The sequence below is a fragment of the Rutilus rutilus genome, assembly GCF_951802725.1.
Source record: "Rutilus rutilus genome assembly, chromosome: 19".
Lineage (NCBI taxonomy): Eukaryota > Metazoa > Chordata > Actinopteri > Cypriniformes > Leuciscidae > Rutilus > Rutilus rutilus.
The window spans coordinates 10,259,414-10,281,733 of record NC_140232.1 but is presented as its reverse complement, the minus strand read 5'-3'; the positions used below and the strand labels follow the sequence as shown (position 1 = coordinate 10,281,733).

The 22,320-nt window shown below is 37.3% G+C and overlaps 1 protein-coding gene across 3 annotated transcripts in view; it reads left to right on the top strand.

Annotated features, from left to right (window-relative positions):
- The window catches only part of ogdha (oxoglutarate dehydrogenase a), a 51,595-nt gene that overhangs the window by 12,936 nt on the left and 16,339 nt on the right, over nucleotides 1–22,320 (top strand). Inside the window, exons 3-6 of one of the 3 annotated variants that reach the window (XM_084388410.1) lie at nucleotides 2,482–2,670; nucleotides 10,168–10,270; nucleotides 14,199–14,243; nucleotides 16,391–16,441. In XM_084388410.1, coding sequence (XP_084244536.1) covers nucleotides 2,482–2,670; nucleotides 10,168–10,270; nucleotides 14,199–14,243; nucleotides 16,391–16,441 — 388 coding nt within the window. Of the gene's footprint in view, nucleotides 1–2,481; nucleotides 2,671–9,755; nucleotides 9,850–10,167; nucleotides 10,271–14,198; nucleotides 14,244–16,390; nucleotides 16,442–22,320 lie in introns of all 3 variants that reach the window. The other 2 variants (XM_084388409.1, XM_084388408.1) reach the window with 2 other exon arrangements.

The window sequence follows — 22,320 nt, the reverse complement described above, 5'->3', positions numbered from 1 at the left end:
ATCCATTTGCCAAAACCCTGTGTATTACCTTTCCTATTTGGGGCTTTTGTCATGTTAACTTTGCACCTGAATTGCAAATCACAATGTCAACACACACCTGTTCATAGTAATTAGGTAGGTGTCACCTAGGTGAGGACACTGCAAACTAAATGCAGAGTCTCAGAAGTGTTCACAAAGCAAAATCTACAAAATGTCTTTAGTGATATTTGAAGTTTATATAAATGTGAATGAATTGTAAAGTTCCAGCTCAGTTATGATGGATCTTCAGGACCACAATGCCTCAACATCTTATACATCACATTTAAAGGTGTCATGACATGGATTTTCATTTTAATTTAATCTGTTCCTTGAGGTTCATTTATTATGTTAATAAAGTTTTTTGCAAAAAAAAAAATATTAATCCTTATTCTGACCCTCTGTCTGAAATTATCTGTTTTTAAGGGGCGGCTACTTTAAAGTGCCTCTTAGCCGGAAGCTTGCACAATATAAAACACAACTACGTATTTTGAACACCCGGTAGAAAATATATCAATAATTATTCATACTTGCAGGTCGTGATTCTGAGGAGCAAGCTGATCCAAATAAACGGTACTGATCCATCTTTCAAGAGCAAGCGTTTTTGCAAATCCCGCGTGGAACTTTGAGCAAAAAAGCAGCCGTCAATAAAAATAATAACGTGTTTGAGGGCTGATCAAGTTGTTTGCGGGCGGACAACGTACAACATAGGCGGGCATTATGCAAATGTATTTTCTAGTGATGTAAAACCATCACGCAGTGGTTGTTTCTGAATTCTGAACTTACGCATGAACACCAAATTCAGTTCTCTTTCTCGTCTTTTTGTGCTTGAATGGACAAGTACGAGCAAAATTATCCTTGTAAACAGTCGCTTATGTCTTAAAGGGTCAGTTCACACAAAAATGAAAATTCTTGTCAGTAATTACTCACCCCCATGTTCTCGCGCATGTGTCGTGGCGCTCTCGTGAACTCGCGTCAGAGGCCCACACTGAAGAAAATTAATAGTTGAATAAAGTCGTGTTTTTTTTTCGTTTTTTTTTGCGCACAAAGTATTCTTGTCGCTTGATAAACTTAAGGTTGAGCCACTGTAGTCACTTTGACTATTTTAACGATGATTTTACTAACTGGACCGGCAGAATGAAATTGCCTATGTAGGAGCCTATGAAGGAGTGAGACAGCTCTCAGATTTCATCAAAAATGTCTTAATTTGTGTTTCATGCTATGCAGAGATTACAGACAGACCTCAAAATCACAAAATCAAAATCACTTTTGTACCTTTAACAACGATTAATTATAATTAATTTATTCAGTGAGGCTTTGCAGTGTTAGTTAAATCGAACTGGTGTATATTTATCGAACTCTTGTTATCGTTTTATCGAGAAATTATATCACGATAATTATCGTTTTATCGCCCAGCCCTATTCTAGAATGATTAATTCTTTCCAAATAAAGCTATTCAAGTCATCTAGTAAAATTGGTTTCATATTTCAATGTATATCGCAGAAAAACTAAATATCGCGATGTCAGTTTTTTTCCAATATATAGGAGTCAACGCCCACTTGCTATTGCACGTGAGTAAGTGTTTTGAAAACATCCATTTAAAACCATCATTTACAAACAAAGCGGTTTGTGATACAGATATTGTGCGTTGATGTAGGCCCATTCGTCCAGCTCTGGAGGCAGTCGTGTGTAAATATGTTTGCCCTTGTGATATCACAGATTCCGCAATATTAAAACGAGACGCTTTTGGAGCTTGATTAATGCTTTAAGAAGAGGACGTGTTAAGCCATGAAACTTGCAGGATGTTTTAATGGTACAAAGACATTTATATGTCAAAAGATAAAGACAAATTTGATTTCTCATGTCATGACCCCAAACTGTCTTGAACTGTCTTTGAATGGTTGACATCCAGATTATATTCTATTGGTGAGGCTTTTAAACACACAAAGTAGCAACCTGACTCTGTCCTGATTGTGGGGGTTATTTTAATGATAAATGTATGTGCTTTCAAATATAGATTTTTTTTTTTTTTTTTTTTGTATTAATCCAGCTGTTTCTAGTTTTCTCAAGCCACATAATTTAAAGTCTGAGTTACTCAATGAAATGAAGTATGAGTAGAAGTGCCAGTGATGCTTGCCTTGGCCAGCACCAGCATTATCTGACATGTTTTGTAGATTGGTTATATTCAAAAACAAAATAAATCTCACAGATGTTTAATTTGGTAAAAATGAACCAAGAGTTTTGTTTTTCTTCACACTGTTTTAAAACCTATTGGAAAAGGACAGTCACAGTGGATCAGTCCAGACTTATACCACGTTAAAGGGTTCATTCTTGTTTGCTGCATTAGATCTTGTTCAAAATGATTCAGTAATATCATATCCAATTAAGTATGTCTGTTTAGCCATTGATTGCAACTTAATTTTCTACATAAAGAGTCTAAATCCTTATTCTTTTTCTGTTCTCTAGTCTTGGGACATTTTCTTCAGGAATGCTAATGCTGGTGCTCCTCCAGGTACAGCCTACCAGAGTCCTCCTCCACTGGGAGTGAGTCTGGCGGGGCTTGCTCAAGCCCAGTCTCTGGTGGGGGCTCAACCGAATGTGGAGAAACTGGTGGAAGACCATTTGGCAGTCCAATCCCTCATCAGGGCCTATCAGGTACGCAGAGATTTTAAAAACGCTGTGCATTTGTTTCTTTAAAAATATTGGCTTGAAATCGATATCTCATTGCTGCCTTTAATGAGTTTGCAGCTTGAACCTTTAATAAGGTAAGATATCTATGCATTTAGTGTTCATTTTGAATAAATCAAGATGGATGCTTTTGACGCTATTTGAGGTCACAGGAGAACATTCACTGAGCAGATAGCAGAGGTCGACCGGTATTTGAGTTTGCTGATAACAATTAAAATAACTGATTAATCAGTAGATGGTTTCTGAAATGAGTAATAAGAATGAAAACTTTATTACAAAATGATCAATGATGACTTAACCATGAAATTGTTTAGAATTTTCAAAATCAAAAGAAAATAGCTCAGATCCACGAACCTGTGTAGCGGTGTGAGAAGACAGAATCGCTGAGTCATTAAAGACAACGATTTAGTTTCATATTTATGTTAAAATAAGTTATTTTTTAATTTCATCTAATTCTATGAAAAGTGAAAAGCATGAGTAAGATCATAAGATGTGCAATATATCAGGAGACAAATGGAGTGGGCAGACATGATTTTGACCACTTCATTAAGTTTGTTTTTGTAGAAAGCCTTTCTTTTAAAGTGAATTTCATTTTGTATTAATTGTATATTAATTTAATCAATGTTTCATCAACCAATTGCCTGGATTTAATAAGAAGTAAATATAGCAGGCAATATAATCAGGACACGGAGGCGCCGGCGCGTGAACTGGAGCTCGTCTCATAAATGAACCGAAACTCAGCGTATAAGCTACTTGCCTCACAGACCTGAGAAATATATCTATAGAAAGCTTGAAAATGTGTACTTTTAAACAAAACAATTCAAAACGAAAGAAAACTGACTACTCTCTGCTTATGCAATCCGTATGAAAAGTGCATTTCTCTATACACTGTAAAAAATTTCTAACCCTCCCAAATCAAAAATTTCAAGTGACCGATAACATCTACATTTTTCAATTGGCCCAAGTGAAATTCTGTAAATTTCAATTGGCCCAAGTGAAAATCTGTCAATTTAATTTTATAATTTACAGAATTTCACTTGGGCCAATTGAAAAATGTAGATGTTATCGGTCACTTGAAATTTTTGATTTGGGAGGGTTAGAAATTTTTTACAGTGTAGGCGCGTTCACTACTGCGAACATCGAGTCAGCATCGTCAACTTCATCTTTGCAGCCAACACTGACACACAAAACACTTGTTTACAGAAAACACATTCATAATCATTACTTTTGCCGGTTCTTTGTGACAACTCTTAGGTGCGTTATTGGCAGCACCACCCTTACATGTTACATGAATGCATCACCACCACTCAATAGTTAATATTGTTCTTTGGTGTTCAGTTTATACAGGTTTTTCACATGTTATTTAATAATGATAAAAAAAATTATATACAGTGAGGAAAATAAGTATTTGAACACCCTGCTATTTTGCAAGTTCTCCCACTTGGAAATCATGGAGGGGTCTGAAATTGTCATCGTAGGTGCATGTCCACTGTGAGAGACATAATCTAAAAAAAAAAATCCAGAAATCACAATATATGATTTTTTTAAACTATTTATTTGTATGATACAGCTGCAAATAAGTATTTGAACACCTGTCTATCAGCTAGAATTCTGACCCTCAAAGACCTGTTAGTCTGCCTTTAAAATGTCCACCTCCACTCCATTTATTATCCTAAATTAAATGCACCTGTTTTAGGTCATTAGCTGCATAAAGACACCTGTCCACCCCATACAATCAGTAAGAATCCAACTACTAACATGGCCAAGACCAAAGAGCTGTCCAAAGACACTAGAGACAAAATTGTACACCTCCACAAGGCTGGAAAGGGCTACTGGGAAATTGCCAAGCAGCTTGGTGAAAAAAGGTCCATTGTTGGAGCAATCATTAGAAAATGGAAGAAGCTAAACATGACTGTCAATCTCCCTCGGACTGGGGCTCCATGCAAGATCTCACCTCGTGGGGTCTCAATGATCCTAAGAAAGGTGAGAAATCAGCCCAGAACTACACGGGAGGAGCTGGTCAATGACCTGAAAAGAGCTGGGACCACCGTTTCCAAGGTTACTGTTGGTAATACACTAAAGCCCTATTCGCACGGGATTAGTATTACCTAGGGATCTCCGGTAATTTGTAATAATCGCGGAGGTCGTCTGTGATTTTTATCCCGTGCGAATCTGCCATGTCTGTAAAAATGTCTGTAAAAATTCCCCCGAAAATTACCTACCGTATTTCGGCCAACACAGGGGTCCTCTAATAATACCAGTCCCGTGCGAATCCTCATGTCTGTGATTTGGGCTGTTTTTCTGTGAGCCTATCGTTTCCTAAAGAACGTAATAACCATTATGGGCCGTTTAACAGTCCATTTTACGTCTGTATTAAAACTATATTAACAATAAAATCTCTCGATATGCCCTACTCCAATCCGATTATAGTTTTTCTCCAATAAAAACTATGAAGTGCTGCAAAAGAGAAAACAAACTACAGTAAAGACGTGATCCGGAAGCTCAACTCGGACCGTTGTCATGGAAACGTCAAATTAAGCATTTTGGCGCAACATGGAAGCTCTTTTGGAAAGTTTGGACACTTTTTGTGGAAGTGGAACTTAGTAGTCTGTATCGTGGAGCATTTCTTTGTCTCACACGGCCTCTAAAGACGTCCATCCTGTAAGTATCTCAAGAAATCAAGCGATCTTCGTTTCAGTATGTTCAGCTAGTGAAGTGTGAATGGGTGGGCGCGCGCTGTAAAGTCCGTAAACTCGAGGGAATTACGAACATTTATTTGCCCGTGTGAATGAGTCACCAAAAACACAGACATCAGGGGGTAATTTCTTAATTTCAGAGGTCCAGGGGTAATACTAATCCCGTGCGAATAGGGCTTAAGACGTCATGGTTTGAAATCATGCATGGCACGGAAGGTTCCCCTGCTTAAACCAGCACATGTCAAGGCCCATCTTAAGTTTGCCAATGACCATTTGGATGATCCAGAGGAGTCATGGGAGAAAGTCATGTGGTCAGATGAGACCAAAATAGAACTTTTTGGTCATAATTCCACTAAACGTGTTTGGAGGAAGAAGAATGATGAGTACCATCCCAAGAACACCATCCCTACTATGAAGCATGGGGGTGGTAGCATCATGCTTTGGGGGTGTTTTTCTGCACATGGGACAGGGCGACTGCACTGTATTAAGGAGAGGATGACCGGGGCCATGTATTGCGAGATTTTGGGGAACAACCTCCTTCCCTCAGTTAGAGCATTGAAGATGGGTCGAGGCTGGGTCTTCCAACATGACAAAGACCCGAAGCACACAGCCAGGATAACCAAGGAGTGGCTCTGTAAGAAGCATATCAAGGTTCTGGCGTGGCCTAGCCAGTCTCCAGACCTAAACCCAATAGAGAATCTTTGGAGGGAGCTCAAACTCCGTGTTTCTCAGCGACAGCCCAGAAACCTGACTGATCTAGAGAAGATCTGTGTGGAGGAGTGGGCCAAAATCCCTCCTGCAGTGTGTGCAAACCTGGTGAAAAACTACAGGAAACGTTTGACCTCTGTAATTGCAAACAAAGGCTACTGTACCAAATATTAACATTGATTTTCTCAGGTGTTCAAATACTTATTTGCAGCTGTATCATACAAATAAATAGTTTAAAAAAATCATACATTGTGTTTTCCTGGATTTTTATTTTTTTTAGATTATGTCTCTCACAGTGGACATGCACCTACGATGACAATTTCAGACCCCTCCATGATTTCTAAGTGGGAGAACTTGCAAAATAGCAGGGTGTTTATATATATATATATATATATATATATATATATATATACTGCTCAAAAAAAATAAAGGGAACACTTAAACAACACAATGTAACTCCAAGTCAATCACACTTCTGTGAAATCAAACTGTCCACTTAGGAAGCAACACTGATTGACAATCAATTTCACATGCTGTTGTGCAAATGGAATAGACAATAGGTGGAAGTTATAGGCAATTAGCAAGACACCCCCAATAAAGGAGTGGTTCTGCAGGTGGTGACCACAGACCACTTCTCAGTTCCTATGCTTTCTGGCTGATGGTTTGGTCACTTTTGAATGCTGGCGGTGCTTTCACTCTAGTGGTAGCATGAGACGGAGTCTACAACCCACACAAGTGGCTCAGGTAGTGCAGCTCATCCAGAATGGCACATCAAGGCAAGCTGTGGCAAGAAGGTTTCCAGTGTCTGTCAGCATAGTGTTCAGAGCATGGAGGCGCTACCAGGAGACAGGCCAGTACATCAGGAGACGTGGAGGAGGCCGTAGGAGGGCAACAACCCAGCAGCAGGACCGCTACCTCCGCCTTTGTGCAAGGAGGAGCAGGAGGAACACTGCCAGAGCCCTGCAAAATGACCTCCAGCAGGCCAAAAATGTACATGTGTCTGCTCAAACGGTCAGAAACAGACTCCATGAGGGTGGTATGAGGGCCCATCGTCCACAGGTGGGGGTTGTGCTTACAGCCCAACACCGTGCAGGACGCTTGGCATTTGCCATAGAACACCAAGATTGGCAAATTCGCCACTGGCTCCCTGTGCTCTTCACAGATGAAAGCAGGTTCACACTGAGCACATGTGACAGACGTGACAGAGTCTGGAGACGCCGTGGAGAACGTTCTGCTGCCTGCAACATCTGTGAAGAGCACAGGGCGCCAGTGGCGAATTTGCCAATCTTAGAACGTTCTGCTGCCTGCAACATCTGTGAAGAGCACAGGGCGCCAGTGGCGAATTTGCCAATCTTGGTGTTCTATGGCAAATGCCAAGCGTTCTCTTGCATTTTTGTAATTTTAAAATGGGATCTATTATGTAGCCCTCATTTGAATGTTATACCATGCTGATGTTTAAGATGCGTATTAGGGCTGCACGATTATGACAAAAATGATAATTGTCGATTATTCCCTTGAAATTGTAATTGCGTTTATTAATTACGATATCACAATTTACATTGAATGATTGAAAACACTCTTCCTGGAAAAACTTGTATTGATTTTCTCTAGCATTAAGCCTCAAATGTCAAATATAAAAAAAAATTAAAGAAACCAAACCAAAGTAAAAATATACATGGTATTATAATGTTACACTAAAACTAGAAACTAACTTAACTAAAAACCTTAAGATAAACTGTAAAGGAAAAAATACACACATCTTAAGTACACAGAATAATGTAAGTGCACTTGTTTTTTCTAATTGCGCCTTTGAACAATTACATAATTATGCAATCCGTAATTGTAATCCGTGATTACAGAGTCGATTAATTGTGCAGCCCTAATGTGTATATATTTTACCTTGCTCTTATGTTTCTTTTGCACAAAACTTTATAAAGATTTTGTAAGAACAGAGAAAAGATTAGAAAACGATTAAACTGAAAATGGGTTTCTGTGCACACGTGTACATTCTGTTCTTTTTTTTTTTCTTTTTTTTTTGCTATATTGTTTATATCAGGGTATGTGCATATATATCTAAGTATCACAGTACTACTTAAAGTTATTGACTCTTCAGAAACATGCAAGAATGAGAAAATGAAGAGTGGGATGTGCATTGTTAATATTACATTGGCCATTTTTATAGTATTCTGTAGGGCTGGGACGGTATGGATTTTTTCTTACCGTGGTTGAAAAGCAAGAAATTACCGCGGTATTGCGGTAAACCGCTTTAAACCTCAACCCCCCTCCACACCCTCCCCACGTTTTTTTTTTTCTGCGACGTCGCGGCTGGAACAACAAAAAAAGTCTGGCAATGATAATCGCAGGTACTGTTTATGTGCTTTATTTAATGTTAAAAGCATGCAATGTGACTTTGAATATCGTTTAGTGCTCCAGCTTTGAGGCTGTAAAAGCAACAATGGATAATTCACCTCAGATCTTGAAATTAAACAAATGGAAATAAGAACGTTCAAACTGTGAACATACAAGTGTATTCTTTGACAAAGATTGTTTTAGTAACTCAGTAGCCTATGTATTTTTAATAATGTTTAAATGGTGTAATATTTGTGAATTCGATTATGTAGCTGATTATCCATTTTCTTGCAAGTGCCGTCAAGATTACTCTCTGGTGCTGTGCACTTAGGGTTGACAAACGCGGTCTTCACGTGAGAGAATTGTGTTAAATAAGCACATGCAATTAAAAGCTGAGGTCCTGCTTTTGGGGCTTCAAATTATAGGCTATAAGACATTTGCAATATAATTGGGAGTCTGCACAGGGTGTTTATTTTGAAATTGACTTTTTTTTCTTTCTTTTTTTCTTTTTTTTTTTTTATGATTTACTTGGCTTGGTCCGTCGAAAATAGACTAGGCGCCTATCTTTAGCGAAGCTTTTTGCGCTGATGATGGTAACTAGCTCAGACCCGCGGTAGGTGTCACGTGACCGCGGTATTGCGGTAATGCGGTAACCGTCCCAGCCCTAGTATTCTGTGTGTATTTGCTTTTGACACTTCAAGCACAATGAGCTGTGGAAAAAAAAAACTCAATGCGGTACTCGCGCTGACTGACACACCCCCGAAGCTCGCAAAGCACAGACAGCATGCAATCCTGAATTTAGTTCTCTTTTGTGGTTTATTGTGCTTGAATGGTCAAATACAGAGTGAATAATGTCCATTGTCCATAATGTCAAAATGTCCATTGTTCCTTGTTGTCAATAAGAAATAAATAAAACTACTGTACCTGAAAGACTTAAGTTCATTTAATTTGTATATTTGTTCTGTTGTATTTGTCCTATTGTTTGTAATTTAGCTTCTTTTGTTTTTAGTTTTAATAACCACGATCAGATAGGTAAATAAATGCTGATGGTTGCCAGATAACGATAGTTCCATAAAGCAACTATTGTTGCCAATTCATCTGTAAAATTGAAATATCGGTCGACCTCTAGCAGATAGTCCCATTTGGTTTAAAATACCAAATTTTGCAATACCTCCTTTTGGTTGCATTGTTTCGCATCTTATATTTGTGACACTATGGAAGGATGGGCTCAATTTCACAGTCATGGGATCTGCTTGGTGAACTCCTCATGTCTTGTGACTGCTGTTGCCTTGTTTCCAGGTAATGGGGCATCACAATGCAAACCTTGACCCACTTGGCATCAGTTGTGTAAATTTTGACGAGACCCCAGTAGCTACTGGGTTCCAGCATGTTGGTGAGAAATGTTTTCTGTCTTCCACAGCTCAACAGACCAATATTAATGAGCCTGTTTTGTGTGATTGTTGCTTTCTCCTTCCCTTTATCTGTCCCTTTTTCTCCCATTTCACACTTTCCCCTGTTTTTCAACTCTTATACCCCATCCCCCTTTGCACCCGACACTTCATCTTCGACACATCCTACATCATGTCAATCTTCTTGTGCTCTTGCTGCACTTCTCTTCTGTACCTTCTTTCTCCCCCTTCTGTATCTTTTCCTTGTGGGTGGTTTTGCGTTCGGCTCCCATGTTTGTGGGGCGACCCCTTGTCTCCTGTAGATACGTGGTCACCATGTGGCTCAGCTGGACCCTCTTGGGATTATGGATGCTGATCTGGATTCATGCGTTCCCACCGACATTATTACGTCATCGGATAAACTCGGTGAGGAATTATGAATGTCCACCAAACTATACATGGTTAGGACTCAGATGTTTTGTCAAAACTGCTTTCTATGACAGTTGGTAATTTAATTTCAACTTCATCTTCATAATTTAATCAAACCGATAGGTATTGTTAAACTTTTCTGGAAAGCAGTTTTAGACTTTTTTTTTTTACTGATTGTTGTGATTCTGGATTTGCTGTGATGAAGGGCAGCAGCACTGTATTTGGCTTTCACATATTTGACATCAATCTAAAATTGGCTTTCTGTACAGTATCACGCTTGAGGTGGCTGCAAGTCTTGAAAGACGTGCTTTGCTCCATTCAAATTACTTGACAGGACTTTGTTGTGACTTGGCCTGCTCATATGTTTTGACCTTGCAGTTACATGCACACTACTTTTCTATATTTCTGCACACTGTTTGGTAACCATGGCAACATTATCAAATATGGCAATGTCCGTTACACTTAGAATTTTTTTTATTTATTTACTTTTTATAAATAATTATAAGAGGGGTTTTCACTTAAGCACCTGCCCCCTAAAATGTCCGTGCATGGCCTTGCCATTCAGTATGGCTCTCGCATTATATGACGTGGTCGACAACTGTCTGTCCAATGCGGTTTGTTCATACAGCAGTATGGTTTTGACGGTGAAAAACTTTTGACAATACCAGTAATACAGGTGTCACCAAGGGGGGTGACGAAAATTTTCTCTCTTTTTCCACCTTGCATTTAAATCGTTTACGGTGCGTGTCCGCTGGCGCAGAGCAAGCATTTCAATTAATTCCTATGGAAGCTCAACTCTGCTCCGCTCGCTTCGCGCCAGTGGACATTATGAATGCCCATGCGGTCGTGCGCATTTTACTTTCGCTTTCAAATTCAGTGGTGGCAATTGTTTGAATGGTGGGTTTAATTATTATTCTCAATGAAAAACACAACAACGAAAAACAGTACAATGAAAAACTTGCTTGAATAGGCGCTTTTACGTTTTGCTTTGAAACCAAATCTTCAGACATCGTCTTGTCAGTAAAAAGAGTGAGGCGAAATCTGACTTGTGCTGCGACTCTTGTTCGGCTCAAGCTGAATTGAGCAGACGTGTTCAGTTTTTAATTGTAGTGTCTGTTCTCTAACTTAACTAAATTATTTTTATTACTATAAAACAATCAAAACGATGGTGGGGGACGGTGCCGCAGTGAGCAAGTAACGTAACCGGTTTTGCTGGTAACACCGACTATCGCATCAAGCCTATACAGCAGGAGTTTGGCAAGAATGCAGTTGTAAAATTTGCTGAGGAGTTGTAACTAATCAGGAAGATTATTTATAAAGCAGTATTTAGTGGTAGAGGTGATAGTTCTACCCAAGCATGCCGCACAAGTCCTGAAAAGTGAAGCCAAAGTCGCCCCCAGGTAGTTGGTCCCAATATAGGTCATAAACCCCACCCTGCGCCCTCTCCACATAGTCTATATAACTATAACTGTTTATTTCACAACGACATGAGTTGTTCTGCAGTATACAGTACTAACCGTTTCTGCGGGAGTGAGGGCGGGGCCGTGATACCGTGGCTCCACGTCATGCTGACTTACTACTGTGCAGACTCGGGTCCCGCGTTCACTACTGCGTAGAATCAGGTCCCAAATCAGCACAATATGTCAGCGCCATATTGGGATGTTTAGCGGCTTCACTTTTCTACCATGGAAGAGGGTGAAGGTGCATAGGGTTTTTTTTTTACAGTCTATGGTTCTACCATATTTGTAACAGGGAGATGGTTTTGCAGCCTTGGCTAAATGTAGTATACACAAGGTAGGTAGACTAAAAAACGATTAAATGTCACTATGCTCTAACCGGAAAGTCCTGTATGCAATATGCTAGTGATTAGTTAAAATGATGAAGTTGCAGTTGGCAAGTCTGGCAGATTGAGGGAACAGAATGTTTACAACTCTCATGCCCCTCCCCCACTACCACAAGCACCCTCCCATCAAGTTCGTGCTCATCAGTGCGTGTGCACCAGATTTTCTATGAACGCGCCCGTCTCTTCAGCATCGATCAACACCATGGAGTACTCGGAGGTAGGCTGCCCTGGCTAATCTACCCATAGATAGCAATAACCGAGGAATTGGAAGCTTGTTAGTAGATTTTCTCTCCGCCATCATGCTTTGTACAATCCAACACACCTGCAAACTTCAGGCGTGTTGCATGTGATATTGTAACAAGCACGAGGAGGGGGGATCTGTGGCGTGTGCACGAACTGTGATTGACAGTCAGATCTCACACTGCCCTGCGCTGATTGGACCAGAAGAACCGGGAGCGGTGGATTTTTGCAAAACAAATAACAGGCTCTAGGTGGAGGTAGAAGTGCGTTTTTTTTTCTAAAACCGTCTGATTTATGTTGTTCTGTCGGAGCATAGTGTCATAGCTGCAAATCTTGCCGACTGCAGCTTTAAACCAGACGCTAATTTGTGCTGCTCTTGGTTGATTGCGTTGGAAATGATCCAGCTGCTGTGTTCTTTGATTTGTGCGTCGTCAGTAGATCATGCGCAGAAGTTTCCATTCCCTGAGGTGTTTCTTTGGACTTCTCTCATGCTAATTTGCCCTGTTTATTAAATCTGACTCTTGGCCTGGTAATTCCTTAGATAAATCTGATTTATTTTGATGTTAAAATAATTATTTGGTTTGAGCCAGTATTTTCAAGACATGAAAATCAGCTTTAACGATTTATTTTCAGTCTGCAGTAACTTATGTATATAATGATGAATGCTGATGTAGGTGTGAGAGTGTGTGTGTGTGTGTGTGTGTGTGTGTGTGCATGTAACTGTAATGCACTTACAGCAGAGGGAGAATCTTTTGCATTCTGTACATTGTAACCACATGTAGAGGAACATACAGTACACAAAAAAAGTATATATTTAAAGGGTGCATGTCTCCAAAAATGATATTTTCTTTGCTCTTTTGAGGAGCAACATTTTATTAATATAATATACTTAGTATATACCTCTCAGGGCCCTTCCCAGTCCCCACCATTTAAGCTAATTACACTGTAAAAGAATAAATTAAATTATAATAATTAAAAACTAAAAAACAAGGTCAGAGAGAAGGCTGAAAGCTAAATTACGACTCTTAATGCGGAAAAAATATTTACCTTAAAGTTTTGCAAGTAATGTGTTTAGCCTGTCAGGAGCTAGTCTTTGCTTTGCCTGGCAGTGTGTGGCACAGTCATGTAGGCTAGAGCTGCACGATTCTGGATAAATTGAGAATCACTTTTATTTATTTTTTTGTCACAATCACAAATTTCCCACGGTTCTGAACGGACAACTAAACAAAATAACGACATTTACGTGAGGTTCTGACAAGATGTTAATTGCTGCAGTCTATTTAAAAATGTTTAATTAAGTTGAATTCTTTTTTTTTTTTGGGTTTGAATATATGATTCAATGGCTCCCTCATAAATATCTAAACATGACAACTGCTCTCTCTGGCTCAAAGGCTTCGCAAACACAGATTTAAATAATCTGGTGTGTTTTTTGTGTGTGTTTTTTTTTTTTGTAATTTAGGAATAAGATTGCGTGGGTGTTTGAATCGAGATCACAATATTTTAATGATTAATCGTGCAGCTCTAGTGTAGGCTGTGATGTAGATTGAGCCTTGAAGCCTTGATTGTATTACTGCAGCATTTAGGAACTGCTTGGTTTGGTGCCTGTTGTGATTTAGTGAAGGAAAGTTGTTTTATCTGGAATCCATAATAAGATGTGTGGTTTACCCAAGCGACCAACTCTTTACATTTTCATTAGTGAAGCTATTCAGTTAGACGCTATTCAGTGCTGTAATCTAATGTTTGTTAGTCTCTCTCAATGGAATTGGCTATGTGAGGTTTTGGGAATCACTAACTCCCAGTGGATTTTTTTTTTCTTTTTTTTTTCTACTACTGCCTCTCCAGACCTTACATATGTCAAGAAGCGTCTAAGTGCTCTAACCATTGGAGGTAGGCTTTAATGACGAGCAGTTCTGTGCCTCTTGGTTAATAGCTATGTTTTAGTAGTTGCAAGTAGTTTTAGCTGGGGTTTTTTTTTTGTGTGTGTGTGTGTATTTTTGGCAGTGCTGTTAGCTTTGTGGTCTGAATGTTCCTTGGTATCTAAGAATGGCAGCTGTAACTACCGTTTAAATAAAAAAAAAACATCTTTCTGAAAATGGATATACAGTGGGTACGGAAAGTATTCATACCCCCGGTAAATATGATAAAAAATTGCTGTAAAAAATCAATCTTTCGTTCAAAAAATTGGCAAAAATCTAACCTTTCATTGAAGTAAAAGAATTCAAATTGGGGGGGAAATCACATTATGAAATAAATGTTTTTCTCCAAAACACGCCACAATTATTCATACCCTTTTAGTAAATACCTTTTTGCAATCTCCTTTTGCCAAGATAACAGCTCTGAGTCTTCTCCTATAATGCCTGATGAGTTTGGAGAACAACTGACAAGAGATCAGAGACCATTCCTCCATACAGAATCTCTCCAGATCCTTCAGATTCACAGATCCATGTTGGTGCTTCTTCTCTTCAGGTCACTCCACTCATCAGGATAGGGAACTGGGACGGTCATTTTTATCCTTGTGTGCACCAAACCCATCTAGCGTGTTTGCTGCCCAAAAGCTCTTTTTTTTTTTTTTTTTTTTTTATCTGACCACAGAACCCTGTGTTGTTTGAAGTTCCAGTAGTGTCTGACCACTGAATATGCTGGAGTTTGTTTTTGGATGAGCGAGTAGCATTTTTCTTGAAACCCTCCCAAACAACATGTGGGCATGTAGGGGTTGTTGTTGTTGTTGTTGTTGTTGTTGTTTTTTTTTTTTTTTTTTTTTTTTTTTTTTTATAGGCTTTCTGACCCCAAGACTCAACTAATCTCTGCAATTCTCCATCTTTGATCCTTGAAGAGTCTTTGGCCACTCAAACCATCCTCTTCACCGTGCATTAAGATAATATAGACACACGTCCTCTTCCTGGCATATTTGTAACATTTTTACTTGATTATAACTTCTTAATTATTGCCCTGATGGTCAAAATGGGTATTTTAAATTATTTAGCTATTTTCTTACAGCCACTTTCTATTTTGTGAGGCTCAATTATCTTTTGCTGCAAATCAGAACTGTATTATTTGGTTTTACACATTGTGATGGATGATTCAGGGAATTTGGCCTTTGTGTTTCCTCATATTTAAAATGCTGTGAAACAAGAAGTCATGGCTGGACAATTTCATGTTCCTAGTCCCCCTGGTGTGCTAAAAAAAGGTAAATATTAATGGGAATATACTTCAGAAATATTTTAATCATAAAACATTCTAGGGGTATGAATAATTGTGGCCAATGTGTTTTGGAGAAAAAAATGTATTTCATAATGTCATTTATTTGATCAAATACAGCAAAACCAGTCATATTGTTAAAAAGTATTACATTTCAAAAATGTATACAATAGAAAACAGTTATTTTAAAATGTAATTGATTCCTTTTTGGCAAAGCAGAATTTTCAGCAGCCATTAAGGTTTTCAGTTGCCACATGGTCCTTCAGAAATCATTCTCATATGCTGATTTTGTGTCCAAGAAACATTTCTTATCAATATTGAAAAATGTTATTTTGTACATGCAGCTTAATATTTTTTTGTGGAAGCAGCGATACATTTTTTTCAGTGTTCTTTAAAGATAAAAGAAAAAACAGCATTTAATTTGAAATATAATTTTTTTTATAACTATATAATAGTCTTTACTGTCACTTTTGATCAATTTAATGCATCCTTGCTGAATAAAAGTATTACTTTGTATATTGAGAAGAACTAGTGTAGTTTGAATAGATAGACGCTTGAGCCACATTTTGTTTTCAACTTAATATTTGACATTTTAGTATGCTTTGTTTTGTTTATAGTTAAATAACTTTAAGCCTTTAGGTGATAATGTAATGATGATACTTATGTAGTATAAGTAAAATTCTGTTTTTGCTCTTGCTTTTGTTGATATATTAGTATGTAAAAATGCTAGTTTTTACGTAATTAATTGCGTTGCTTTGGAGAACTTAACTGTTATATGTACATTTATGCATATCTCCTTTTTTTTTTTTTTTTTTTTTTTTTACCTTGCTTTACAGAGTCTGAATTTCACTTTGCTGAAGTTTCTCAAACCTGTAATTGGGACAAGGGTAATTGATATGCTCTAAACAGCTGCCCAAAAACCAAATAGTAAGAGTGGAGTATTAATGCCTGTTTTGCATAGCATTGTGTTAGCAGTATTTAAATTAGCCAGAAAGACAAAGAGATTTTCATGGCCTGTGACATGTGTGTGCCAGCACACAAGTCTGTGTTTATGCTGGCGCTATGGTGAATGGCTCAGCAGTCTACATGAAAACTGTCATACTTCTGTAATGTCCAGAATCCCATACAGCATTTTAAGAACTATTTGATAACTGCTGTTCCATGATTAAACAGGGAAAAGTAAGTGCTATGTTTTCCCTTTTAAAATTTTTAAAAGATTATTTTCCCCTTAGTTTTATGTTTTAGCTTCATTGCTTTTAATAGAAATTTGTAATGGATTTTGATTAGTAAGTATTTGCCAAATTATACACCAAAAGACACCAAAATGTTTGGATAATGATTGTAGCATTATCTGCTAGTGATGTTAAAGGAATATTTTATTTATTATTTAAAGCCTATTGTCTGTGTACACAATTTGTGCCATGTTGAATACCACAACATGTAATTTCAACTAATCCCTCAGTTTGTAAAACAAAGAAATGTGTTTACAGTAGTATGCCTACCTACCAGACAAATGGATTGAGGGTTTAAAATCTGAAACTTATTTTTGTTTGAGGCGGTTTAATTATTCAGTTAAAAAAGGCATTTGAAAAGATCTAAATCCGGGGGGGTTTCCATCTTTTTTTGTAAAATATCTTATTCGGGACAGTACTAAATAAAAAAATAACCCCTGTATATCCTCGCTATAGCACTAATTGATATAATGTCTGCGTTATTTTGAACATATGCATCTTCCTAGACTCCTGGCATCTGAGCCACAGTGGATGAATTTCATTTATGAATGAAATATGCCTAGGAAATTTGGTAAAGTCTTATGTGTTTGTGACAGAAGTCTTAGACTTCTTCCTGAGACTCTCCATCTGTGTCCGACTCCGGTTCGGACATAAAAGGCTGAAAGCTACTAACTATTTCTGACATTTTTGGCTGTGTGAGATTCTCCAGTTTTGTTGTTGCTGCCAGAGTTATCTGAAGCACAAGCTGTAAAGGCTTCGCCCCCTTCTGGAAACGGGGCGGGGAGCAGCAGCTCATTTGCATTTAAAGGTACACATACGAAAAGGCGTGTGTTTGCTCACAACCAAATGGGGGCAAATTGGCCATGCTATAATAAATGATCTGTGGGGTATTTTGAGCTGAAACTTCAGATACATTCTGGGGACACCAGATACTTGTATTAAATCTTGTAAAGAGGGGCATAATAGGTCCCCTTTAATTGAATATATTTTTCTTCTGGTTGTTACATCTTCAGTATATTATGACAATGTAAAAGCCAGAATAACACAGTATAAATGGGTTTTTATACATGATGTAAAGCTGTCTTTATATTTTAGGAATGGGGTCACTGATTCATCAAGTTTATGGGTAATTGACATAACTCAAAGAAAAAAATCTGTCCTGAATTAACTTGTCTGCTGTGTTATTTTAGTATTATCTATATACCTTTTTAAGTATATAGCAATATTTTTAATTAGCTTTTTTAAAGCTCCATTTTCTGTTTTAATAATTTTGTTGTGCTTTTGTCTTTTTTAATTTGTTTTTGGGTTTTTTATATATTTCTATTAAGCTTTTATTTGTTTTAGTTTTAGTGATTTTAGTACTTCAACTTAATTGAAAAATGTTGCCTTGACAACTTATTAAAATCTTTTTTTTTTTTTCTTTTTTTTTTTTTAGTTACCTAAAATTATTGTAATAGTTTTAGTTTGTTCACAACACTGGCCTACAAGTCTTAAGGATGTTTCCACAATAACCCATCCATAGGTGTATTATTGTAAACACATTTCTTATTTGTTTTTATAAACATAAAAAGTCATAAACCGAGTGGTAATCATCAGCCTGACACACGTGAATCATAAATTTACAATAACCCAAAATATTCCTTTAATGTTTTGAGGTTAAAAGATCGTAGTCACAAAAGATGCTATTCAAAGATATTAGGATATACTCACGTTAATGAAATCTTTAATTTCATGATGGTATGTGTATGTGGACATTGTGTTTGTAGTTAAAAGTGCTTCTGCTCAAGGTCTGGCTTTTTTGGAGAGGTTATTTTTGTGCCAAGTGCGTTTTTGGTGGCTTTGCTGTCCTCTAGCTTCAGATGTGGTGAAGGGAAGCTTTATGTGATGGTTAATGAAGTCTACATGTTTACATTCTCTTGTAAAATCCCCTAACACAACAACAGACACACACCTACACTTTTCTATTCACACATACGCACAGCACACCCCTAGAAACTAGTGATGCACCAAAATGAAAATTCTAGGCTGATATGGCAACCAAAATTATATATTTATTATTATTATTATTATTATTTACTTATTTTAAAATATTTTTTGTGTAACTGTTAATATTAGACTTTTTAATTAATTTTATGAATTGCACCTAAACATCTGAATTAAAATAATCAAATAATTAAATAATAAACAAAAAAAAACAACTTAAAGAGCACTTACCTGTACCAACTGACTACTGCAGAGTCATTTCGGCATTGATTGTTTTGCCATTAAACGCACAAATTCGAGTCACAAACCGGTCTGAGTATAACGTCATGGGTTTCTTTCTATCTCTTTCAAATTACAGTAGTTATAGCGGGAATGCAGCATAAGCTCTTAGTTTTGGTTCAGGAGAAACTGTAAAAGGTGACTACTTGTTCCTGTTGCGGTGCTCAGTGACTGACGTCTGTCTAACTCTGCATAGCATGAAACAGGCTGATGACGTGTGATGTATGCACAAGCAGGGTGCGCGGAGGTATGGAAATACATACGTTGACAGGCAGGAAGGACATCGTACTATTGCATTCGAACCGAATTCAATGATTAGGCGTACATTTCATGGCCCTACGCCTTCCACAGATGATATACAGTATACATATTAATACATTTAGACCACTTAACTTTGTGATTTGCTATCAGGATGTGAAGAGACTTTCAACCAGTATTAAAACTTCTATGGAACAAATCACCTACCCTGCGTTTAATAATCAACACTCAAATAAAAAAAAGTTTACCGGAAATTTGAATTGCACACAAGGCAGTTTTATATAAACCTTTTAATATTAGCATTATGTGTCTACTCCTATTTGTTGGTGAAATATAAACATTTAAATGAAGGCTGTAATAACTTTTCAAGACAAATTTATTCATACAGTATATTAAAGGCAGGGTAGGTAGGATTTATTAAAAATTAAAGATCCAAATTTGTTAAAACTTTCTATATATATCAATACATAATTAAAATGTAAGAACTCTGAAAAAAAGAGTATAAAAATCAAGTGACTCTAGACCATTTAATCTGTATTAAACACAGCTCATTATTTCGATTCGGGACGAATCAAAGGATTGGCTTAGGCGACTGTCACTCTCTCGCAACCCTGGCAACCACCCTTTTGCCACACAGCACCTGCCCACTTGCGCGCGACCGTTTGATTTGAGGAGTGCGAGAGGCACGGAACCTGATCACACCTCCGTCCAGTAGATAGCGGTAATGCACTATGTTTGCAAGCTGCCAATAAAATCTATCGAAGAAGAAGAAGAAGGCACTGAACCTAGGAATACCAAAACAATGGCAGAGAAAGAGCAATCTAAATTTACAGTACCGGCATATGCAGTTAGTGAAGGCAAACCAGGCAAAAAAATGCCCCTTCCCCTCCGCTTGTCTCAGGTAAATAATGCGTCCTCTAGCTCAGCGGTCGGAGTCGCGCGTTCATGTGTTTTGGGGGCGTGGCTTTGGAAGAAGCACAGAAATGAGGGGGTGGAGTGAATGGAAATAATGAGATGTCTTTAAAACAGTCGTGAGAGGTCTACAGACACTCGATTTTGATACTTTCTTTTTCAGAGTACTTACATTTTAATTATGTATTGATATGTACATAAAGTTTAAACAAATTTGAAAAATAAAATTTTTAGACCATTTCTACCTACCCTGCCTTTAAATAATGAAGACATCACTAACAGCTTAAGTAAAAATATAATGAATATGTAATAAAGTGCATATATTTAGCAAAATGCTCTTCTCTAGAGTAATATTTCCTAGCTAACTAGCGAGATATAGACTTTTCTGAATGGCTTTCCTTAGGTAAATGTAATGTTACAGAACATATTGTTTACAAGCTGTTTTATTGACGTCTTTTCGTGGTTTCAATACAAACTGAGATATTGCATGAGACATAATATATTTCAGTAAGTCATTATATATCTTTCAACACACCTTCTGATGTGAATCATGCTTTTGCAGCTTGTTAAATCGACAAAGTTTGAAAGTTGAGACTTTTTTTCATATTAAAAGTAACAGCTTATTGCGATTGCACGAAATAGACGCTGAACAGTCAAATTGTGCCATCGGAGAAGCGCTAACTAAACGTCAAATTGTTGTTTCAGACAAATTTTTGGTAGCCGAAATTTTGGTGCATCCCTACTAGAAACAAGTTTATACTCTCTCTCTGTGCTCATCCTCTCTTCCTTCCTCTCTCTCTCTGTCTTGCTGTCTTTAGTGCTCTTATTAACACTCTGTTATATAGGTTAATCTCTCTCTTTAACATACCCGCTTAAATGCCTGAGGTGCATGTCTGTCTTTTTTTGCACATCCAAAATTATCAACAAACAGGTCAGTTTCCATATGTGCTGCCCTATCAGTATCTCTGAACAGCTTAATGCATGTCATGTTTGACTTTTTGTAGGTTTGACTTTTTTGAGCCTCAGTAATTTAATTCATGAAATTAACTAGCTCTTCCCAAATATACTAGCATTCAGAGAAACAATAGGTGTTTTAATATTTAAAGACTAAAATATTCTGCCAGGCTGTTAACTCGCATGTTGTGGTTTTTGAATTAGTTGTGATGCTGTGGGTTATGTAGAATCTGTGACCAGGACTTTCTTATGTTTTGTGAGATCCACCCTCAAAAGTTTATTAAAACTTGTGCTGTAAATAATATATAGTAATATATAGTAAGCTAATTTTTAAAAGATCATCCCTGTGTAAGGATTTTTAATCATTCAATTCTTACTGTAAATGTAACACAGTAATACAGTAGTTGATGTGTATTAATTCTAGATATATTAGAACTGCCCATTTTGCTGTAAGTATATACTTAAGTGTAATGTATACAATAAAACTGTAGGCTATATGAAATAGTAGTTTTTGACTTTACATTAAAAACATGAGCAGCTGAATAAATATAAGATAATACTATATCATTACACTACTAAATGAGATCTTTACTGTTCAATTCATTAATTGCAGTTCACAATCCAAAGATGTACGGTTGCTTGTTTACATATTAAATTTTGGATGCATTTAATGCAATGATACAATTAACACCAGTATTATATTGACAGTGATAATGATGTTAACCCATTTTTGTTCTTCTTTTTTTTTTAACCCCCAAATTCTCCATCTCTCTACTTATCAATTTTTAAACCACCTTTCTTTTCTCTAAATCTTGTTCTTTCTCCTTTTTCAACCATTAACTAACCACTTCATACTTAATGTTCTTTTTTTATGTTGTCCGCTTTGCTGCTGCTGTTGTTGTTATTATTATTAATAACATGCATCATGCTAATGGCTGGTGCTTTTTGTTGTGTTTTCTTAAAACTCCAATCCACCATGTTTCTGATTATGCACGGAATCACTGTCATCCTCATGTTAACTCCATCCCGCACTAACTCAATGTTTTTTTTCTCTCCCTGTCTGTCTTTTTTTTTTCTTGTTTTACTGTTTCTATAATTTATCTCCTCATTCCCTCTCTTTACATATGGACTTCTCTTCCTTTCGCTTT